Source organism: Talpa europaea (assembly GCF_964194135.1).
Source record: "Talpa europaea genome assembly, chromosome: 3".
NCBI classification, from domain to species: Eukaryota; Metazoa; Chordata; class Mammalia; order Eulipotyphla; family Talpidae; genus Talpa; species Talpa europaea.
The window spans coordinates 84801366-84819694 of NC_140069.1; the positions used below are offsets into that span (position 1 = coordinate 84801366).

General features: G+C 36.5%; 1 protein-coding gene across 1 annotated transcript in view; it reads right to left on the reverse strand.

Moving 5' to 3' along the window:
* The window catches only part of COL28A1 (collagen type XXVIII alpha 1 chain), a gene marked incomplete at both ends in the record, with an annotated part of 147014 nt that overhangs the window by 115840 nt on the left and 12845 nt on the right, over window positions 1-18329 (reverse strand). Inside the window, 6 exons of the mRNA XM_084230583.1 lie at window positions 5683-5736; window positions 6664-6708; window positions 9047-9091; window positions 12656-12682; window positions 14697-14738; window positions 17296-17349. Of these exons, the coding sequence (XP_084086709.1) occupies window positions 5683-5736; window positions 6664-6708; window positions 9047-9091; window positions 12656-12682; window positions 14697-14738; window positions 17296-17349 (267 nt within the window). The remainder of the gene's footprint in view (window positions 1-5682; window positions 5737-6663; window positions 6709-9046; window positions 9092-12655; window positions 12683-14696; window positions 14739-17295; window positions 17350-18329) is intronic.

Below are 18329 nucleotides of genomic sequence, written 5' to 3' on the forward strand. Positions count from 1 at the left end.
CTGCCAGTGATTCATACATGAAAGATTAGCAATGTTTAATGGTACAACACATGGAAGCTAGAAGGAAATTTGATTAGTACACTGCCAATACCAGAAATATCTGTATATGCATTCTCCATAACTATGTCAAAATTGACAGCCAGTCCTCTCCTTAAAACTGACCTCTTGTGGGCCTCCCTCGTGGCGCAAGGATTAAGACGAAACCTATGAATCTGTCAGCAGCTCTGCAGCATGAGTTCGAATTCCACCCCCCACCCCCAGCAGGAGGAACCCACATGGTGCAGCAGACCTCTCCTGATTCTCCCGCTGCTCCCCTCAGCGGTGTACTGCAGTCAATCTGCCTGTTCTGTTTCCCCCTCTGTCTCTGGTAAATCCTCTCACTCCCCACACCTCTGGCCTATACCCCAGCTCCTGTATGCATAAATAAATAAATATTTTTAAAAAATGACCACTTGTGATGCAACATTTTGAAGAAAACAGAATGTTAAATATGACTGCTTATGAGGTTTATAGTTGTAAAATTTCAGTATCTATATACTTAGTTAATCTTTTCAATAAGATACAATAAGCATATCAGCTATTTGCAAATATCTTCTATACTTGGGAATCTAAAAAAAAATAAGAAATTGACAGAACTGAATTAGGAGGAATACAATGTCAAGAATCACAATGTAGTATAGAGCTTTGGAAAGGTCTACATGTTTAATTTGCCTACACTTCTCTTGAAACATAGATTCAGTTTATTCATGAATACTAGGTCTTTTGTTAATTTTGGATGGATGGATGTTTGCTTCATTGGAAATTATTTACCCCAACCATATCCATTTATTAATCTGAACCAGACTGGAGCTGTTTCTCTGTGGATTTTCTTAACATCTCAGAAGCTAAACCTAATGTAATATAATAACTAGTCTTATACATGAAAGAATTTTGAGTTTCTTACAGCAAGAAGAAAAAACTTAGGGTGGAAGCCCTCCAGGAAAATATGTGAATGTCCTAGACTAGGATATTCAAAGAGGTTAGAAGGGATATAGCTCATTTATTAAAATAAATATATAATATGACATATTTTTAAATTCTTTGAATACTAACATATGATACTTTAGCTTGGGAAAATACATAGGGATATTTCCTAATGCTTTTTTTTGCTCGAGCACTGAAGCTTTAGGGCTAAGAGTCTTCTACATGTCAGGAGCTATTCCCTGCTAGGACACAATAGGCAGTCCCTTCTGCCAGGAGCACAAATGGTCTTGGAAAGAGCAGATTTGAGAAGAAAATGCCCTCATAAATAACCTCAGAAAGACATCAAGAAGTGGCAAAAAATTATGTGTACTTGGAACGCTCTCTGTGTGCTAGTGTTTATTTATTCAAAACTAATTCTCCTAACCTTTTCTCTGTGATTTGAAAGGTCTGCCAATCTTGAGCCATTATTTCTTCTTGCTAGAGGGGCTATTCTTTTTGTTTTTGTTTTTGTTTTTTTAAGATTTATTTATTTATTTATACAAGCACTGGGTACAGTCAGAGACACGGGAGGGTGAGAGAATTCACCAGAGCCAGAGCGGAGAGTAGAACAGGCAGAGTGATGAAGTACACTGCTGAGGGGAGCAGTGGGCCACTGGAGAGGTCTGCGTGCCATGTGGGACCCTCACCCGGCGGCCGGGGATCGAACCAGTGCTGCAGAGGCTGCGGGCAGCTTTGCAACCCAGCGCTCAACCACTGTACCACCGGGGAGGCCCTAGAGGGGCTATTCTATGGATAGATGTGATCAAAACCTAAACCTCCACAACAGTCCATGGAAGTTGTCTTAAGATACTTAGGGCTTCAGATTTTACCCAGGGCATAGTACTTTCTCCTAAGTTACACATTCTGTTTGATTCTGGGGGGAGGTTTCTTGGACATGAGCATGATTATAATTCTATTTGATTTCAGAGATTGATGGAATGTTCTTATGAATGCTGCTGCATGACCTTCTTCACATATGGGAGAGACTTAAATGACTTCAGAGCCAAGGCTTCAATCTGAGAAACATCTATGTTTTGTTTCCATGGCAAGGGCATTTAGAACAGAAAAGGAATTATTTTACATGTGGAAAATATTAATGACAGAAATTATTTGTGTAACAGGGCTAGAATCATATTTTCCCTTGATTTAGCAGACACTATTTTTTTCTTTTGTTCTTTGACCACCTTTTTTGCAAACCCTTTGATGGAAGAAAATCCAACCATTAGAGCAACAAAATGGGATTGTGGTTTATGAGAGATACCATTCATAAATTCAAAGACATAGGCAGACCCTATCTAGAAACTCTCATAGTATCTTTGCAAATATTACAGACCTGAAGGTTTCTATTTTAAAGTAAAGGAGGAGACAGAATATTTGAAAATTGCACAATTAGCATTACTGGCTTCTTTCTCCCAGTGATTCTTCTTTTCCTGCACTACAGATGAACATTATAACCAAGTAGAAATTCTCTCTATACACTAGGCGGGTGAAAAGATGCAATTTCTTTGTGTTTCAAAAGTAAATCATTTGTCTCAGTCTGACAATCCCAAAAGTTGCTAATTTTCCTAAAAGGATAAAAATTATATGGTGAAGAGAAGAATGGCTGAATTTGAATTCCACCTCTGTCTCTTGTTACCTATGTAGACTTGGCTGCGTTACTTAAACTCTCTGTGCCTTATATTGTAGTGTAATCTGTTTAAATGGAGTAAAAATAGATTCTGCTTCCAATGGTGGCATAATATGAAATGAGTATTATAACTGTATTTGCACATAGATACTATCCAATAAATATGTTATTTATTAATTTTATGTCTTCCCTTTTTTTAGATTTATTTTATTTATTTATGCATACAAGAGCTGGGGTGTAGGCCAAAGGTGCAGGGGGGTGAAAGGATTCACCAGAAACAGAGTGGGAGCAGAACAGGCAGATTGACTGAAATACACTGCTGAGGGGAGCAGTGGGCGAGTCAGGAGAGGTCTGCTGCACCATGTGGGTCAGTTTTCCCTGGCCTGGAGTTGAACTCGTGCTGCAGTGGCTGTGGATAGCTTCATATTGCTGAAACTTAACCCCTTCCTCCACCAGGGAGGCCCTAAGTTATGTATTACTATGGAAGTTTCAAGGTAAATATTCCTCCCTATGCCCAGTAGAACACAAAATTACTGAATGTTAAAAATTTTTTGGCACAAATTTGGCAATATTTTAAAATATTTTGTAGTAAAATAATAGGTGAAAAAATTTATTATAAATCATAACATTATTTCCAAATTGAGGGGGGAAATCATGTATTAAGTCTTCAAGATTTAGAAGTATATTCTGAAAGGCAAGATCAAATTGTTCCCTGAAACCTTACTTTTAAGACACACGTTAATAAATATGTAAAATGAGAAAAAATAGTTAATGGTTAATGGGACATGTCTCTCTGGGTGACAGATCCAAAGAGAGTAAAAATTAGTAATTGTCTTGAAGAATCAATAGTCCATTAAATTTATAACCATAACCCAGAAATGTAGCTAGAAGAAAAGGGGGAAGTTCACTACCTTCCAATAAATTCCAACATTCTCTGGAAATTTACATCTTTTAAATTGGCAAAGAACTTTGTGTTGACATCTAACAATGAATTTTGTGGTTAAAGCCTGAGCAGTAATTTTAGCTCATGTATCTTTTTTTTTTTTTTAAGATTTATTTATTTATTTATAAAAGCACTGGGTACAGTCAGAAGCGCAGGGGAGTGAGAAAATTCACCAGAGCCAGAGCGGGGAGCAGAACAGACAGACTGACAAAATACAGTGCTGAGGGGAGCAGCGGGTGTGTCAGGAGAGGTCTGCACACCACGTGGGACCCTCGCCAGCCGGTGGGGATTGAACCGGCGCTGCAGAGGCTGCGGGCAGCTTTGTAGCCCAGCGCTCTGCAGCTGCTCCACCTGAGAGGCCCCTTAGCTCATGTATCTTTTAACACAACTTTTGAAAGTGTTTTTTAAATGGGGGCCATAGGAAAATTGATTGAGGTCTCAAATATTTTTGGGGAAATGACTCCATTTATTATTATTATGTTGTGAAAGTCAAGCATGAAGTGTTATTTCAGAAAATAACCCTCCAAAACATGTGACTCATTATTTTTACTAAAAATTAATGCATTGTTGGAATTAAAAGTTGAACTTTGTTGAAATAAATTCACTTTAAAAAACAGAAGTAGTAATTTTATTAGACATAAAGAGAAGTGGTGAAATGATGGCACCTTTAAGGACTACCCCCAAATACCACTACAGTTACCCCAAGCTGCAAACCCTGCTCTCACCCCAGCACCTCCACAGATGCCCTCCAGAGCTGGCCAGGCTGGCTGTGCCTCTGTCTAAGGCAAATAATTTGATGTCCAGATTTGATTTCTTATTTTACAAATGAAAAATTTTGAGCCAGTATGATCTCTAACATTCCTTGTGGCCCAAACATCCTATCATTCTATCACTATTGTATATCCCAACCCTGATACCTGATGTTAAGCCCTTTCATAAACATGTGAAAATTATCACCTTAGGTAGCCAAAGAATCCTAGAAATTAGTGTGGACTGTCAAAAAAAAATTTTTTTTTACATCTCTGCAGGATTTTACCTACAGTCAAAACGATTTCATGAAAACTTATAGGCAGTATTCAAAGGGGTCATTTCTTTTCCCCCAGAGAGAATTAATCATAGGTGAGGACTGGAAAAGGCAGTTTCCCCATAAGTGTTAGAACATTCCTGCTGAGAAGCCCATTCTATTTTAATTTGCCAATTAAAAGTAGCCTGGGAAATCACACATTGTCATTATCTCATTAAAAATACTATGCTTGTCACTTCCTTTACTTGGGAAAAAGAACACTCAGGTAGCTCTACTGCTCCCCACAACTTAAATTTAATAGCAACCTTAAAAGATTAGTTTTATCTGGGGCCCATTGAGGACTGCACCTCCTGCTGTTATTACTGCCACAAATTCCACTGAGATCCAGGAACTAACTCAACACCATTTATTGGATATTTACTATATCTGTGAAATTTACTAAGCCCCATTGAGAAGTTAAAAAGGTACTAAAGAGCTTGTTTGCAGGAAATAAATGGCCACTGTCATTGGAAAATGAAGCCTTATGAAGGGCCCTTTAAAGATCCCTTTTATAGTAACTTTAGATTCTATTTGATTATGGTCCAATCTTCCCTCATCTGTCTTGCCTGGTTATCTGTGGAATGACATTACAAGCAAGATGTTAACGGTTGAGATAACACCCCTGTAATAAAAAAAACAAACAACTTGATTTTTGTTGGTATAACAGTTATAAATTTCATTATAAACTGTATATCGAGTAGGCATTACATGTGAGAAATAGAGCGATTTGAACTGTTACAATTATTTTTCTGTTTCTAGTGAGTTATAAAATGTCTAAAGAGCAAAAGTAAGGAGGAAACAATGCAGAGATTGTGGGTAATGACATATTTAATAATGCCCATTTGAATATATAATAAATAATAAAGCTATGTCACTGGCTTCCTGCAGGTACTTGAATAATGATTCTGTATATATACCTGTAGGCTATATATTTCCAAATATACATATTCAAAGAGTCCATTCACTTCTGGCTGATAAAAACAGACAATACCATAGCTTACTAGGGGAAAGGTACTTGGCCTGTCTTTAACCAAAGAGTATGATTACCTTATTGCCTTGAAATCCCTTCGGCCCTGGATCCCCTGGAGGTCCACTAATGCCCTGCTCCAAGATGAAAACCAATAATTAGTTGTATGTATAAAAGGCCAACCCAGAGTGAAATGAATGCATTAAGGTCCCTAGAGATCCTAGTGTTAGAAGTCAGACTATATAACTCAGAGTTAAGTTGGGGTTACATGTGATTGAGTAAAGAAATTAGATAAAATCTCTTGAGTCAAACATTTTTTTTTAAGTACTTAAGCTAAAAGCAAGCATTTATTCCTGAGGCATTTGTTTTCCAAATCTGTGTTTTCAGTCTTATAACTGGTGTGGACCTTTTTTTTTTTTTTAATGTTTTTGCCTGTTAAACAACTTTTTTTTTTTTAATCGCAGGCATGTGTAACTGAAAATTGGAACTTCCAATGACCTTGTATTAAAAACCAGCATTACTGCCCTGCGCTGACACAATCCCTGGTCAAAGCAAAGAGTTGATGCTTAACTAGATACTGTCCAGAATCTTCAGTAAAGGTATGATTTCCAGTAGACTTTTGAAATTCTGAAATTAACTCCTCCTGCATACATACACACTCCCCCCATTACAACTTGAGAACAGGCAAGTCCCCATATTGGGAAAAAATGGATCCAAATTATTTTCTGAAATCCATGGGATATATCTAAATTGAATAACTGTCTTAAAAACCATTCCTTGTTATTGAGCATTAACTACTTATAGTGACAGAACAATACAAATATTAAAAATTGGATTAAATACATACATCTCAATTATATGACTTGCAATACAAAAATAATTACATACTATTTTTAATTACTTTGACTTTATCTGTCCTCCTAGACTCTAATTTTTTAACTTTTATCCTTTTAGCTACTCACCAAATAGACCTGCTGGTGCCTATCTTTAGGGAATCTGAATTAGTTATGCAAAACATTAAGGCAGTGATTTCCTCCTTACCTGAAGTTTTGCCTCCTTACCTGAAGTCCTCTGGGTCCCTTTGGTCCATATGGCCCTAAGGATCCCTGTGAAATAAAATTAATTTTTAAGTCCCTCTAAACACGCATCTTCAAAGGGCAATAATTTTAGGTGGAAGAGCAGGGAATATGTTCTCTGCAATGGCCAGTATTCCCAAATCATCCAAATATCGAAGTCAACAAATGCATAGTTAAGGAAATGATCCTAATTAATCAGCAAACTGAGTGTCCAACTTCCTTTAGTAAACAAACTCCATGAAAAAATATTTTAGAAATAAGTCTTTTAGATTAAAAGTTCCTTCTTAAGATACCTTAGAAAGCAGTAAACACGGTGGAATATTATTTCCTTCAAACAATGGCAGTTAAATTAACAATTGAGTTTCCATGATGACCAGATCATTCATTAGCTCATCTTCAAGACATGGAACTTGGCAACACCACTTACATATAACATTCTTCTAATACACCTTCAATACGTCCCTTAACTGGGAAACCCTTTAAAGTTCAGTTTTTATGTGCATAAAATATAATCGTCCCTCTTTTCTTATATATTTGACCTTCTGTTGTATCAAAATATTTCCCATGTCATTAAAAAATTTTGGTAAGTGGAATAATATTCAAGACTCATTCTTTCTGCTCCATGCTTAAGGATAATTTCCGCTAAAAGGATGATTGGATAGAGACTATAACCATCTTTAAGGCTCTCAATCTCCTTGTTTGTTCAAATTTCCATTTTCCCTGCCTTAGTAGAGTGAGCACATATTCTTATAGAATCCCTGTGATTTCAGTGTTTGCTAATTTGATAGGTAAAATAATGTTTTAATTTTACCTACATGCTAATGTGCTCACACATTTTTCCTTTTTCTTTTTTTTTAAAGATTTATTAATTTATGCATACTAGAACTAGGGTACAGGCCAGAGATGTGGCAGGTGAGAGGATTCACTAGAGACAGAATGGGGAACAGAACAGGCAGACTGACTGAAATACACTGCTGAGGGGAGCAGCGGGCAAGACAGGAGAGGTCTGCTGTGACATGTAGGTAGCTCCCTGGCTGGCCGGGGATCAAACTCATGCTGCAGAGGCTGCGGATAGCTTCAGAGTGCTGTGCTTAAACCCTTGTGCCCTGAGGGAGGCCCTCACACATTTTCCTCATTTATTAGTTGCTTATATTTCCGATTATATGTCTCCTCATGTTTTTTGTATGTTTTACTTAAACTTAAGGGAACTCATTGTCAAGGACACTTTATTTCATTGACTGTAGACATACACTTTTCAAATTTTTTGCATCTCTAATATTGGAATACACCTGACAATCACTTGCCTTGTATTTATAATTTGAAGTATTTTTTCTTTCCTTTAGGCACAGAAAAATTGTAGGGCATTTAACAAACCTGGATCTCTTCGGTGAAATGTGATATTAACTGTCTATCATTTTTTTCAGTTGTTTGATTTTCATTTTTGTTCTCATCTGTATGTCCCATTTTCATTTATACTCCCAAGAATTCACTCATTATCACATTTTTTCATTTTTTCCAGAGTTAATTGCCAAGCCTACATTTTTTTCAAAGCCTCCTGACCTTTAACTCTATAGCAGTTGAAAAGCTTTCAGAAAGTCTCAAGCTGTTTAAAGTGCTTAGTTACATGGGTCAATGTCATTATTTTACTCTTTTCACCTTCTGCTTCACTTTCTCTCCTTGACTCTCCCATAATTAAAACATAGATATTTAAAGAGTTTAGTATCTTGGTGGCATTTTGCTGTTGGTTCTTACTTGTCATGAAAACTATTTTTATTCCATACTTTTTTGGATTTTTTAATCTTTATGTTTCATATGTACTTTTTTCCCTACTTCTAGTTCTTCAAGGACCCCCTCTGAATGCTTAATATTACTTCCAATTTAAGTACTTCATATTTTTTAACTAAAATACCCACCCAATTTGCTGCATTTTCAAAACTGTAAATCCCCATTTCGGTCTAGTTCTGCCATATTGTTTACAACTAGTTCATTAACTTATTTCACAGAATTTCTTGGAAAAGTGCCTGATTCAGTGTTTCCACCTGGAAAGCAATTTTACTTAGACCAGACTAGAACTTGAATCGGTTAAATTATTCCTTTCACCATTACATTCGGTAGACCTGGTCTCAAAGGTTAAGGTGTTACAAAATAAAGTCTTAATGGTCCATAAGTAAGGCATGTGGGAGCTCCATTTGCTAAAGTTAGGTATGGCTTTGTTTTCTGTTTCATGGTTTACAGATGTGAAAATTGAGTCAATGACTCTCCAACTCCAGTAGTGAGATCAACATGGTGCCTCCCAGGAATTTCTTCTTATGGAAACTCAACCCAAAAGAAATCACAGCTGTTAACATTTTAAAAACATGGTCCTTACTTTGTCACCTTTTATTCCTGGTTTACCACATTCTCCACGTTCACCCTAAAAAATAAATAGATAGAACATTTGCTGTCATTCAGTGTTAGGATATTTAAGATACCCAGAAGACTCTTACGACATAAGCACTCTGATGACATATATACAATTTTATCCTCAGTCCTGTGGGTTGTACAGACCCACAGGAAATGCAAATTTTTGAAATCTCAATTATTTTCTTCCTATGAATCATAGAACCAAATCAATGATACCACCTAAAGAGGTTTAGCATTTTTCAAGAGATGGATGAGATTAAATGGAAAAAAAACAAGATTTATTCACCATCTACCATAAATTAGAGGCTCTTGGCGTGTCATTTAATGAAATCCATATTACAGCCCAATGAGATCAATTTTCTAATTCTTATTTTGTAGTGTAGAAATTTTAAGCTCAATAAGATAACTTTCATCAGTCATATAGCTGTAAGTAGAAGAATCAAGGTCTGAAACCAGGTCTACTCAGAATCAGAGTTCTGTTTTTTCCACAACGTCATGCTCTAGCCTCACTATTGACCTTGATCACTTGGTAGAATTGGCCTAGAGTAGTGTGAAAGGTTCTAAGTCTGTGTCATGACTTGGTGGGGAAAGGAGCCATGATGAATGAATGAGATCTTCTCTGAGTGAGAGCAGGGCATGGTGGCAAGAGTGCTATGTCTTTTCCATCATCACATTATTTTGACCCTCCTTTCTGAAATATTAATGAAGAAAAACTAACATCTGAATGATACTTTACAGTTTATTAATTATATTTTATAGACATTATTTCAGTTAATATGACTTTAACTGTGATAGATGGTATTAACCCAATTTTACATATTGCAAATTTGTGATTCAAATAAGTTAAGTAACTTGCTCAAGTCAAATTGGGATCTCTGAACACTAAGCCATTTTATCAGGCTTCTAAGATTCTAATAATTGGAACTAAAAAAGTCAATTAGAAAAATGACCATAGTTAGCATTTCCAAAGTACTTTGCATAGCTATTTGTTCTGAGCCTCAACTTAGTTCTTTTTTTTTTAAGATAAGAAAACTCATTTGAAGAGGTTAAATGAATTACTTAAATGTATGTGCTACTACTAATCAGTTTCCTTACTTTTAGTTTCTGCTTCTGTTGCTGCTTTATTAGCTCGGTGTTGATCTGGGGCATACTAGTCAAAGTGCCATCACACAATGACATAAGGATTGTCAATCAATGTACTGCTTCCTTCATGGAGGAACTCTTACTATGAAACAGTAAGTGTCAGTTGAAATACCAGTGTATGTAGTGATATTACTGGACTAGTATTTTTATATGATGTTTATCTTCTCACAAAATAGCAACAAAAAGTTCACATAGTGACAGGTAGCCTGCAAACCACACTTTGAATAACTCTGCTCCCAGAGACATTACAGTTGTAACTACCAATTATGGATGCAGATTATGTGTCAAAGTCTTTACATTGTTGTGAATTCCCACAACAACTTTGCAAAATATGTATTTCTGTAAACGATAAGGAAAACGAAGCTCAGAGAGATTAAGAAGTCAACCAGTGACCAAAAGCTCAAATCTGTTAGATTTCCAAGTCAATGTTCTTTTCTTTTGTTTCAAGATTTTACTTATTTATTTTTATGTAGAAGAACTGGGGTTGAGGCAAGAGGTGCCTGGCAGGGGGGAGGGGGGAAGGTGGGGTTGAGAAGATTCACCAGAGATAGAGTGGGGACCAGAACAGGCAGATCCACTGAAACACACAGACAGGAGAGGTCTGCTGGGCCATGTAGGTTAGCACAGGCTAGAACTCAGGCTAGAACTCAGGCTGCTGCTGTGGTAGTGCTGAGACTTAACCCCTCAGTCACCAGGGAGACCCCTAAGTCCATGTTCTTCCTCAGTTAGCCACAGCTCAACAAGGCACACTGCCGTAGTTGACAAATTATACTAACCTGACATTTCTGCCTAAGGTACAGTAGGGAATATTGCTGGCATTGGGGGCAGGGAAGGTGGGGTGGGAATACAATTCTTAGAATGAGCTATGCCTGTGTTCAAAAGTCATTTTTTCTCTCTACATTATATTATGAGTCAAACTGACCCAGGAAAAACTGAGCTTCTCTTAAGAACTAGTATTTCTAAATGCAAATAGAGTCTTGAAGAATCTATTAGAAAGCAATTAATTTTATAACATTGGATGAGAATCAAATGAGTCAGCCACCAAACCATAAAACAGAAAAGTAACATAAATATGCTCAAAATTCTTCTGGATAGAATTCACATTCCATTTGTCCAAACAGATTTATTAGCTATAGGGTCCTGAGGAACAGCATTTGTTTGAGGGACAGATTTCCATCAATGAAAATATTGTGCTCATGTATTTGCCTCTGCAAAGGCATTTTCTCATTAATTCCTGTAGAATGGCCACAGTTACACAGTTCTAGTTTCAGAAAGCAATGAACAGATTAGCTCTGTTCCCAGCTTCTGATGTGAAAGTCTGATTTGAATGTGGATAGTTTACAATTACTTAGCTCTGCAACTTTTATTTTCCAAATGAGAGGAACTCTTCCAGTGAATCTATAATGCTCCAGAAGGTTAAATTATTTATCAATCAATCTACCAATCAATTTATCTGTATATATCCACACATATCTTTATACATTTATATATATGTATGAGCTTCCTGATGTTGGTAACTAGTTCATTGCATAAATCAAGATGGGGGCATGGATAATTTTTTTCAACTATATACATATATAACAGACAAGCCATTTTACAGGAATTTCAGGCTTGTTGGTCACGCAAAATGTGATCTATAAGAAAGGTGACAGACCTCTTGCCCTGAAGACTCCTGAGTCCAAGGGAGGCCAGAGGAGACCCAGAATTGGATACTCTACAGTGTAGGTCTCTTACCAAGAACTGAGGGTTGTGCCACCTCACAACAGAATGAATGATAGGGACATGACCTGGTTTCAGACAGAATATTTGATAATAGAACTGTGGCATTGACATGTTACACACTCATAGGTTCCTGAATCCAACACCAGTTATTTTTATTTCTTTTGAATCAGTATTCTGACTTGTAATCTGCAAATAATCATAAACTAACCTACCAATCCATACATTTTGTTTATCAAATTTACTTCTCCTGCAACTTCTCAGATGTCTTCCTGCCTGAAATCAGTGGTTCTTCACTGCTTGCCTAGGATAAATGCTCTTTCCCCAGTGAGAGGATTCGGTCTCTAGGTTTCATAGGAAGTTATGAAGCAAGGGAGAAACCTAAGTGTGCTATTGCTGCATTTGTTTTTATATAGAAACTTTAAATCTGGATATTTGTATTGTCTGTTAAATTGGAGTTCTTTGATAAAAACAAATCATATTTGCAGAACCGAGAGGGGAATCTTTAAGGTTCCTTCCATATCTCATAACATACTCCTATATCTTCAGTTCTATCATTATTTTATGTTAACAGAATTAAGAGTATAATTAGGAATTAGGGAATCCAGACTTATAGAGATAAAGGAAAATAACTTTTATTAAGTATACAGATACATTTATATTTCTGTCTGTCTTTTCTGAAATTCTGATCTATTTGTTGTTACCAACTTACCTTCTCACCCTTGTACCCAGGACTTCCCTAATTAAAAAAGAAAAGTAAAATATATTAGAAGATATATTTGGATAAAGTATTTGAAGTGTTTATTGATAAAAGTATAATAAAAACACCCCTGGAAAATAAAACAATATAAATGTAAGCGATTTCACTTCTCTTTGCACTTAGGGAAAAGAAAAGAACCTATTTATCCTTTTATTACCTTCTGTACCCAGTTTCAGATTTTTTTTTCAAACCCAATTTATTACCCTTTGACCCAAAGGCGAAGAAGAGATTTGATACTTAAACTCATCGTAGACATGAGGACCTCCAATGGTCTATTCAAAATTGTTTTGACTTTCAAACTATGAACTATCATGGCTGAGATTGTTTCACAGAGACTCACAGAGAAATTGGCTTTGAAAATGCTCTGAAATAATGACCTTTAGAGTGTACGTAAATATTTATATCCACTATGGTCCTCCTTTCAAATTCCGTCTAGAATATATAGCCTCAAGGAAATGAATGGTTCCTTTATCAACCGTAATGAGACAGTGACCTTTAAGTTACTATATTTTATCGCAGACTAAATAAGGGGCCAGTGCTTCTGCTCTTCTTTGGTGTCAACTTTCTGGAATCTTACACAGCCTTTTCCATTGTGTCGCTGCCCATATGCCCTTTAAGTAATACAATTCTTGAATGGACTAGGAAATTGCCAACTCTAAGAAACAAAGTCTTTTTGAAATAGAATTTCATGTCTTTTTCATACAACTATAGATTTCAAATATGAAAATAGAATTGCAAGACATTTTTAAAGTGAGCTGAAAAAATAATGGAATAAATAAGCTACTATGGCAATTATTTTGAGTCCCTGCATATGACTTTTTAACAAAAGGTAAAAAGGAAAACTTCAGGAGGGAAATAACACTTCTCTCCAAACAAGCAGTCATTTTGAAATAGAAGATAGAAGTAGAATTAGTCAAAAATATCGCTATAACTGCAATTTAATCCATTTTAGAAATATTTATTCACATGAATAGTCTAAATTTTACTATCATGCTTACAATTAATGGCTACATTTTAGACAGCTATTAAAACAATTCATGTTTGCAGTGCGAAAAAAATAGACTTCTAATCTTACATATATGGAGGTACACTCCACTCCTTGCTACACACAACCATATTTAAAATTGTCATTAGTTCATGTTTAAGAAGTTCATATTGTATTTAAGAAGTAATAAAGAGATACTACTTTTAATAGTAGACATTTTCCTCCATTTTTCTTTCTGAAATCCCTGTTCAATTTATTCTTTGGTTTCATTCTTTCTTTCCTTCCCTTCGTACCTCCCTTCCTGCCTTCCTGCCTTCCTCTCGTTCTTTTTCTCTCTCCCTCCCTTTCTTCCTTCCTTCCCGGATATCCTAATCACTATTTTTAAAACTTTCACATTTTAAAAATCCAAAATTACATTCATCAGTCTCTGCCAAATTTGTTTTTTGTCTTTCCTATTTCTGTTAATGGTACCATCATATCTCAAATCACATTTAGCCAATTAAAATTCTCTAATAGTGTCCCACTGTGCTTAGTTTTAAATCCACCCTCCCTACCATGGACTGAAGGCCCCATGTGATCTAATCCCTGCCTATCTCTACAGCCTTATCTTCCAACATGCTTCATCAACAAGGTTTAGCTTTCTTTCCATTTCTTGAGCCTGCCAAGTCTTCCCACTTCTTTTTCAGTCTGTAGTGTAGGTTTTAAAAAAGTTAATTTAGATTATGCAATTCTTATGCTCTTGGAACTTTAATTTATTCTTTATTGAGAAAAACATAAGATGTAAAGTAAAATACTCTTCTTATTCAAGCCTCACAATATCAAATCCTCTTCACTCCTGTTGAGCAAGTGTTTTCTCCTCACATTTCTAGATTCATGACACTATCTGTTTGATTGTCTGTCTGAGCCATCAAGAGCACATGGGGATACAAATCATTTTTGCACTTGCGCCGCAGGGCTCTGAATATCCTGCACTTTCTTCCCAGGGATGCATTCCAGTTGTGTACATACCCCTGGGCCTTTTTCTCCAGGCTCCCCCTTTTGAGCATCACCCTGTGACAAACAAAAACTTGGTCAAAATTCCATAGTGCCATTGAGTGACTATTGCTCAATAAAATGCATTATTTAGAATTCTTAGCTTAATAGGTTGATCAACAGGGGAAAAAGTCTTTCCCCTTTATAGTTGACATTTTCACCATAAAACCAACAGCAGAAAACAGCAGCTCAGATAGACTTTGCCCTGTGGAGTGAAGCCAGATGTGTAGGGTGCAGAATGCAGGTACATTTTCACAGTGTGGGCTCATTCTTACAACCCAGTTTAACAACACAGCCATTGTTTTCAGATACAGCATTGTACTCACTCAAAGCTAGCCATTCTGGCTCTTCTCCAATGGCTTTGGAATGTTTTCCAAAATTTCCTCAAGAGTGATTGCTTGATTTCAGTCAGATTTAGCAAAATATATTATGTGGCACAAAATTACAAACCAAGTAAGTGAAATGTGAACATAGAATTAAAATAGGAATTTACAAAAGCAAAAAGAAGTTAGGATGTCATCAATTCAAATGCAAATAAGGTGAGTGAGTATAGGATTTGTGTGTGTGTGTGTGTGTGTGTGTGTTGTAAAGCTACCCTTTCTTACACAAGCAAGTAATTGGCAAAAAAAAACCTTTCATCTAATTTATGTTTTTCATTACTTGATATTTTCTGAAAGGGAATGGGTGGGGGGTAAAATTTTAAATTTTTAAATGGCTCTTAAGTATTACCTAATTGTTTTCCAAAATGTTTGTGCAAAGTCACCTTTGCAGTAAAGAACAAACCAGTTTTTTTTTGTTTTTTTTTTTAATAGAGGCATGTTTATTTGTTTATTTATTTGTTTGTTTATACAAGCACTGGGTACAGTCAGAAGCACCAGAGCCAGAGCGGGGAGCAGAGCAGGCAGAAGGACCGAAGTACACTGCTGAGGGGAGCAGCGGGCGGCAGGAGAGGTCTGCGCGCCATGTGGGACCCTCCTCCGCCATGTGGGACCCTCCTCCGGTGGCCTGGGAGCAGCAGGGGATCGAACTGGCGCCGCAGAGGCCGCTAGCAGCTTCGCAACCCAGCGCTCAACCGCTGCGCCACCGGGGAGGCCCAAGAGCAAACCAGTTTTAACACGGCATCAGCTATCACTGCTACCTCAATATGTTGTGTTAACTGCTGTAGGAAAGGTTTTTTTTTTTCCTATTGAAACAGATAAAAACAAACTCTGTGAACTAGAAAACTACCCCACTTCCTCCTTCCTCATCCCCGCACCCCCCAAAACCCGAAAACTCTGGACACCAAAGTTTTTAAAATGTGACTGCTTCTAAAGTGTACCCCTTCTCAACGCTTTTCTTGAGGTGCCAAGTATAGGCCTCTCTTCACCTTGGTTGATGTAGGGGTCAGTTAAGACCCTGTGAGCCTCCTGGAGGTCTATTACCATTACTCAAAGAATATAGATTGTTGGGGCAGGAAAGGGGAAAAAAGAAGTCATACCATTCTGGTTAAGAACAGGTTCCTAAAGGCTAAGAGAAACTTCTTTCCTCGCCTAAATCCTTCTCCAAATGGAAGAAGAAGTCCTTAGAAAACATAGCTTTTAATGTCTCCAGTTGTAGGTTTATCAGTAAACAAGTTTCTCTTAAGAATCTTAGCTTTCATCTCAGAGGAAGGATGAGGTAAACCCCACCTTGTTTGTCTTGTGAAATCTCTTGCTTTCTTTCCTTGATGCCCCAGGTCCCTAAACACAGGATAAATATTCCTGGCCCTCTCTATTATTCTTTGGAATATGCAACCATGTAAACTCTCCATACCCATGTTATTGATGGCTTAACCTGTCTGATGCTGTTTTGATTACTCACCCAGAGGGGCAGAGGGTGTTTTTTTTTGTACCCCCACATCGCTATTTAAATTTCATCATTATCTACTGAAATTAAATGTCTTTTTTATTTACTGGTTTTATTTCCTTTCTAAAAAATTGTTTGTGTCCTTTTAACCATTGTTTGACCATTTAATTATTAGAGGCTGGATATTTTCTCAACCATTTTTTATACATTTTTACATAGTTATATCTGCTCATCACTCTTCTGTGATCCCTTTAATGTCTCTTAAATTTGAAACACCATCACTCGAACAATGATATGAATAAGTAATTAGAAAACATTAGTCTGGATTTTATTTTTATGGGTATACAAGGCAAAGAATTGAGGAAAAGTCAGAAGGTTAGTGAGTGAGAAATAATTTGGTGTTTTTCTGTTATTATTACAGGGCAGTTATCCATAAAGTAAGCCCATAAAAAACTCAAGTGCTAGTGTCAACATTTCACTAATGACTTTGGGCCACACTATTTAGCTACAATCTCTATTCAGTGTTGCTATGTTTCCTAAACTTATTGACTGAAATGGTCATGCTACTCAAAATTTGTGAATGCAAGCCAGAGAGTTAATGCAGGAAGCAAATATCCCTTAGCCTTCACAAAAATCACCAGATTTTTGCCATTGATATATATAATACAATGTTCTTTGTTCTATTATTTGTTCTTTAAATAAATCTCAAAGGAGATAAATTGGTTTAAAGAAAAACTGTTCATTCATTTACCGGGTTTCCTTTTGGTCCTCGCTCACCTTTAATACCTGGGTTTCCATGTGTACCCTGAAGGCAAAGAGGAAAAAAGGTGATATTAAGAAGACATTCTATTAGTTTCTTATTATTTCTGATCAGTTTCAGCCCATAAAATGAGAGACGGTTGAAAACAACAACTTTGTCTATCAAGCAGAGATTCAACTCTCCTTTACTGCATATCAGGTAGCCTGCACTGTCTTAAATAGGCAGAATCTTGAATCTCTGGAATTTCTCAAAAAAGAATCTCTCTCTCTCTCTCTCTCAATTTCCCCCACCTCCCCCAGGCAGTCAATCTCAGAAGATGGCAAAAGAGAGTTCTCCAATACTATTCCAGAAAGGCACTTTCTTTTCCAATTCATGAACCACCAAAAGCTCAGTTTTCTAAGAAATTCTTGCAGGGGCATTCAATAAATGTTAAATAACATTGTTCTTGGCTATCACTATTATAACATGGTATAGTAATCATCTTTAAAATATTGAGTAATTAAAATTGTCAGATTAGCTCAGTAATTATAAATTTTCTTAGTGTTCATTCTAAACCATAACTATATATCCCAAGTAAACCTTCCACTGGCAATCTTTTGATATAATAAGCATAAGCTAAGACTTTATAGGAAAGTTAATTCAAACCTTTGCTTTGGTCAAAGTCAGTTACCACATTATCATATAATGTATATAATTTAGGTATTCTGAAGGGAAAAAAAGACAAACATTCCCACTTTCTAATGCTTTGGTTGATAGAATTTGTTGAAAAAGCATAGGCTTTGGACCTTAAGTTAAAATATGTTATTGTCTAAGTAATTCATGTACACATTTCCCTACCTGTCCTCAAATATCTCCACTGGGCTTCTGGTCTCTGAGGTTTAGCATCATGTGGCTTGATACCAAATGAGCAGCATAGACATGTCTGATGACAGGAGTCAGAGAAATGTTCAACATCTCCCATCACTGTGATGTCATTTCAAATACTTTTTCAGTACAGACATGGCTTCTACCAGCTAGTTGGCCAG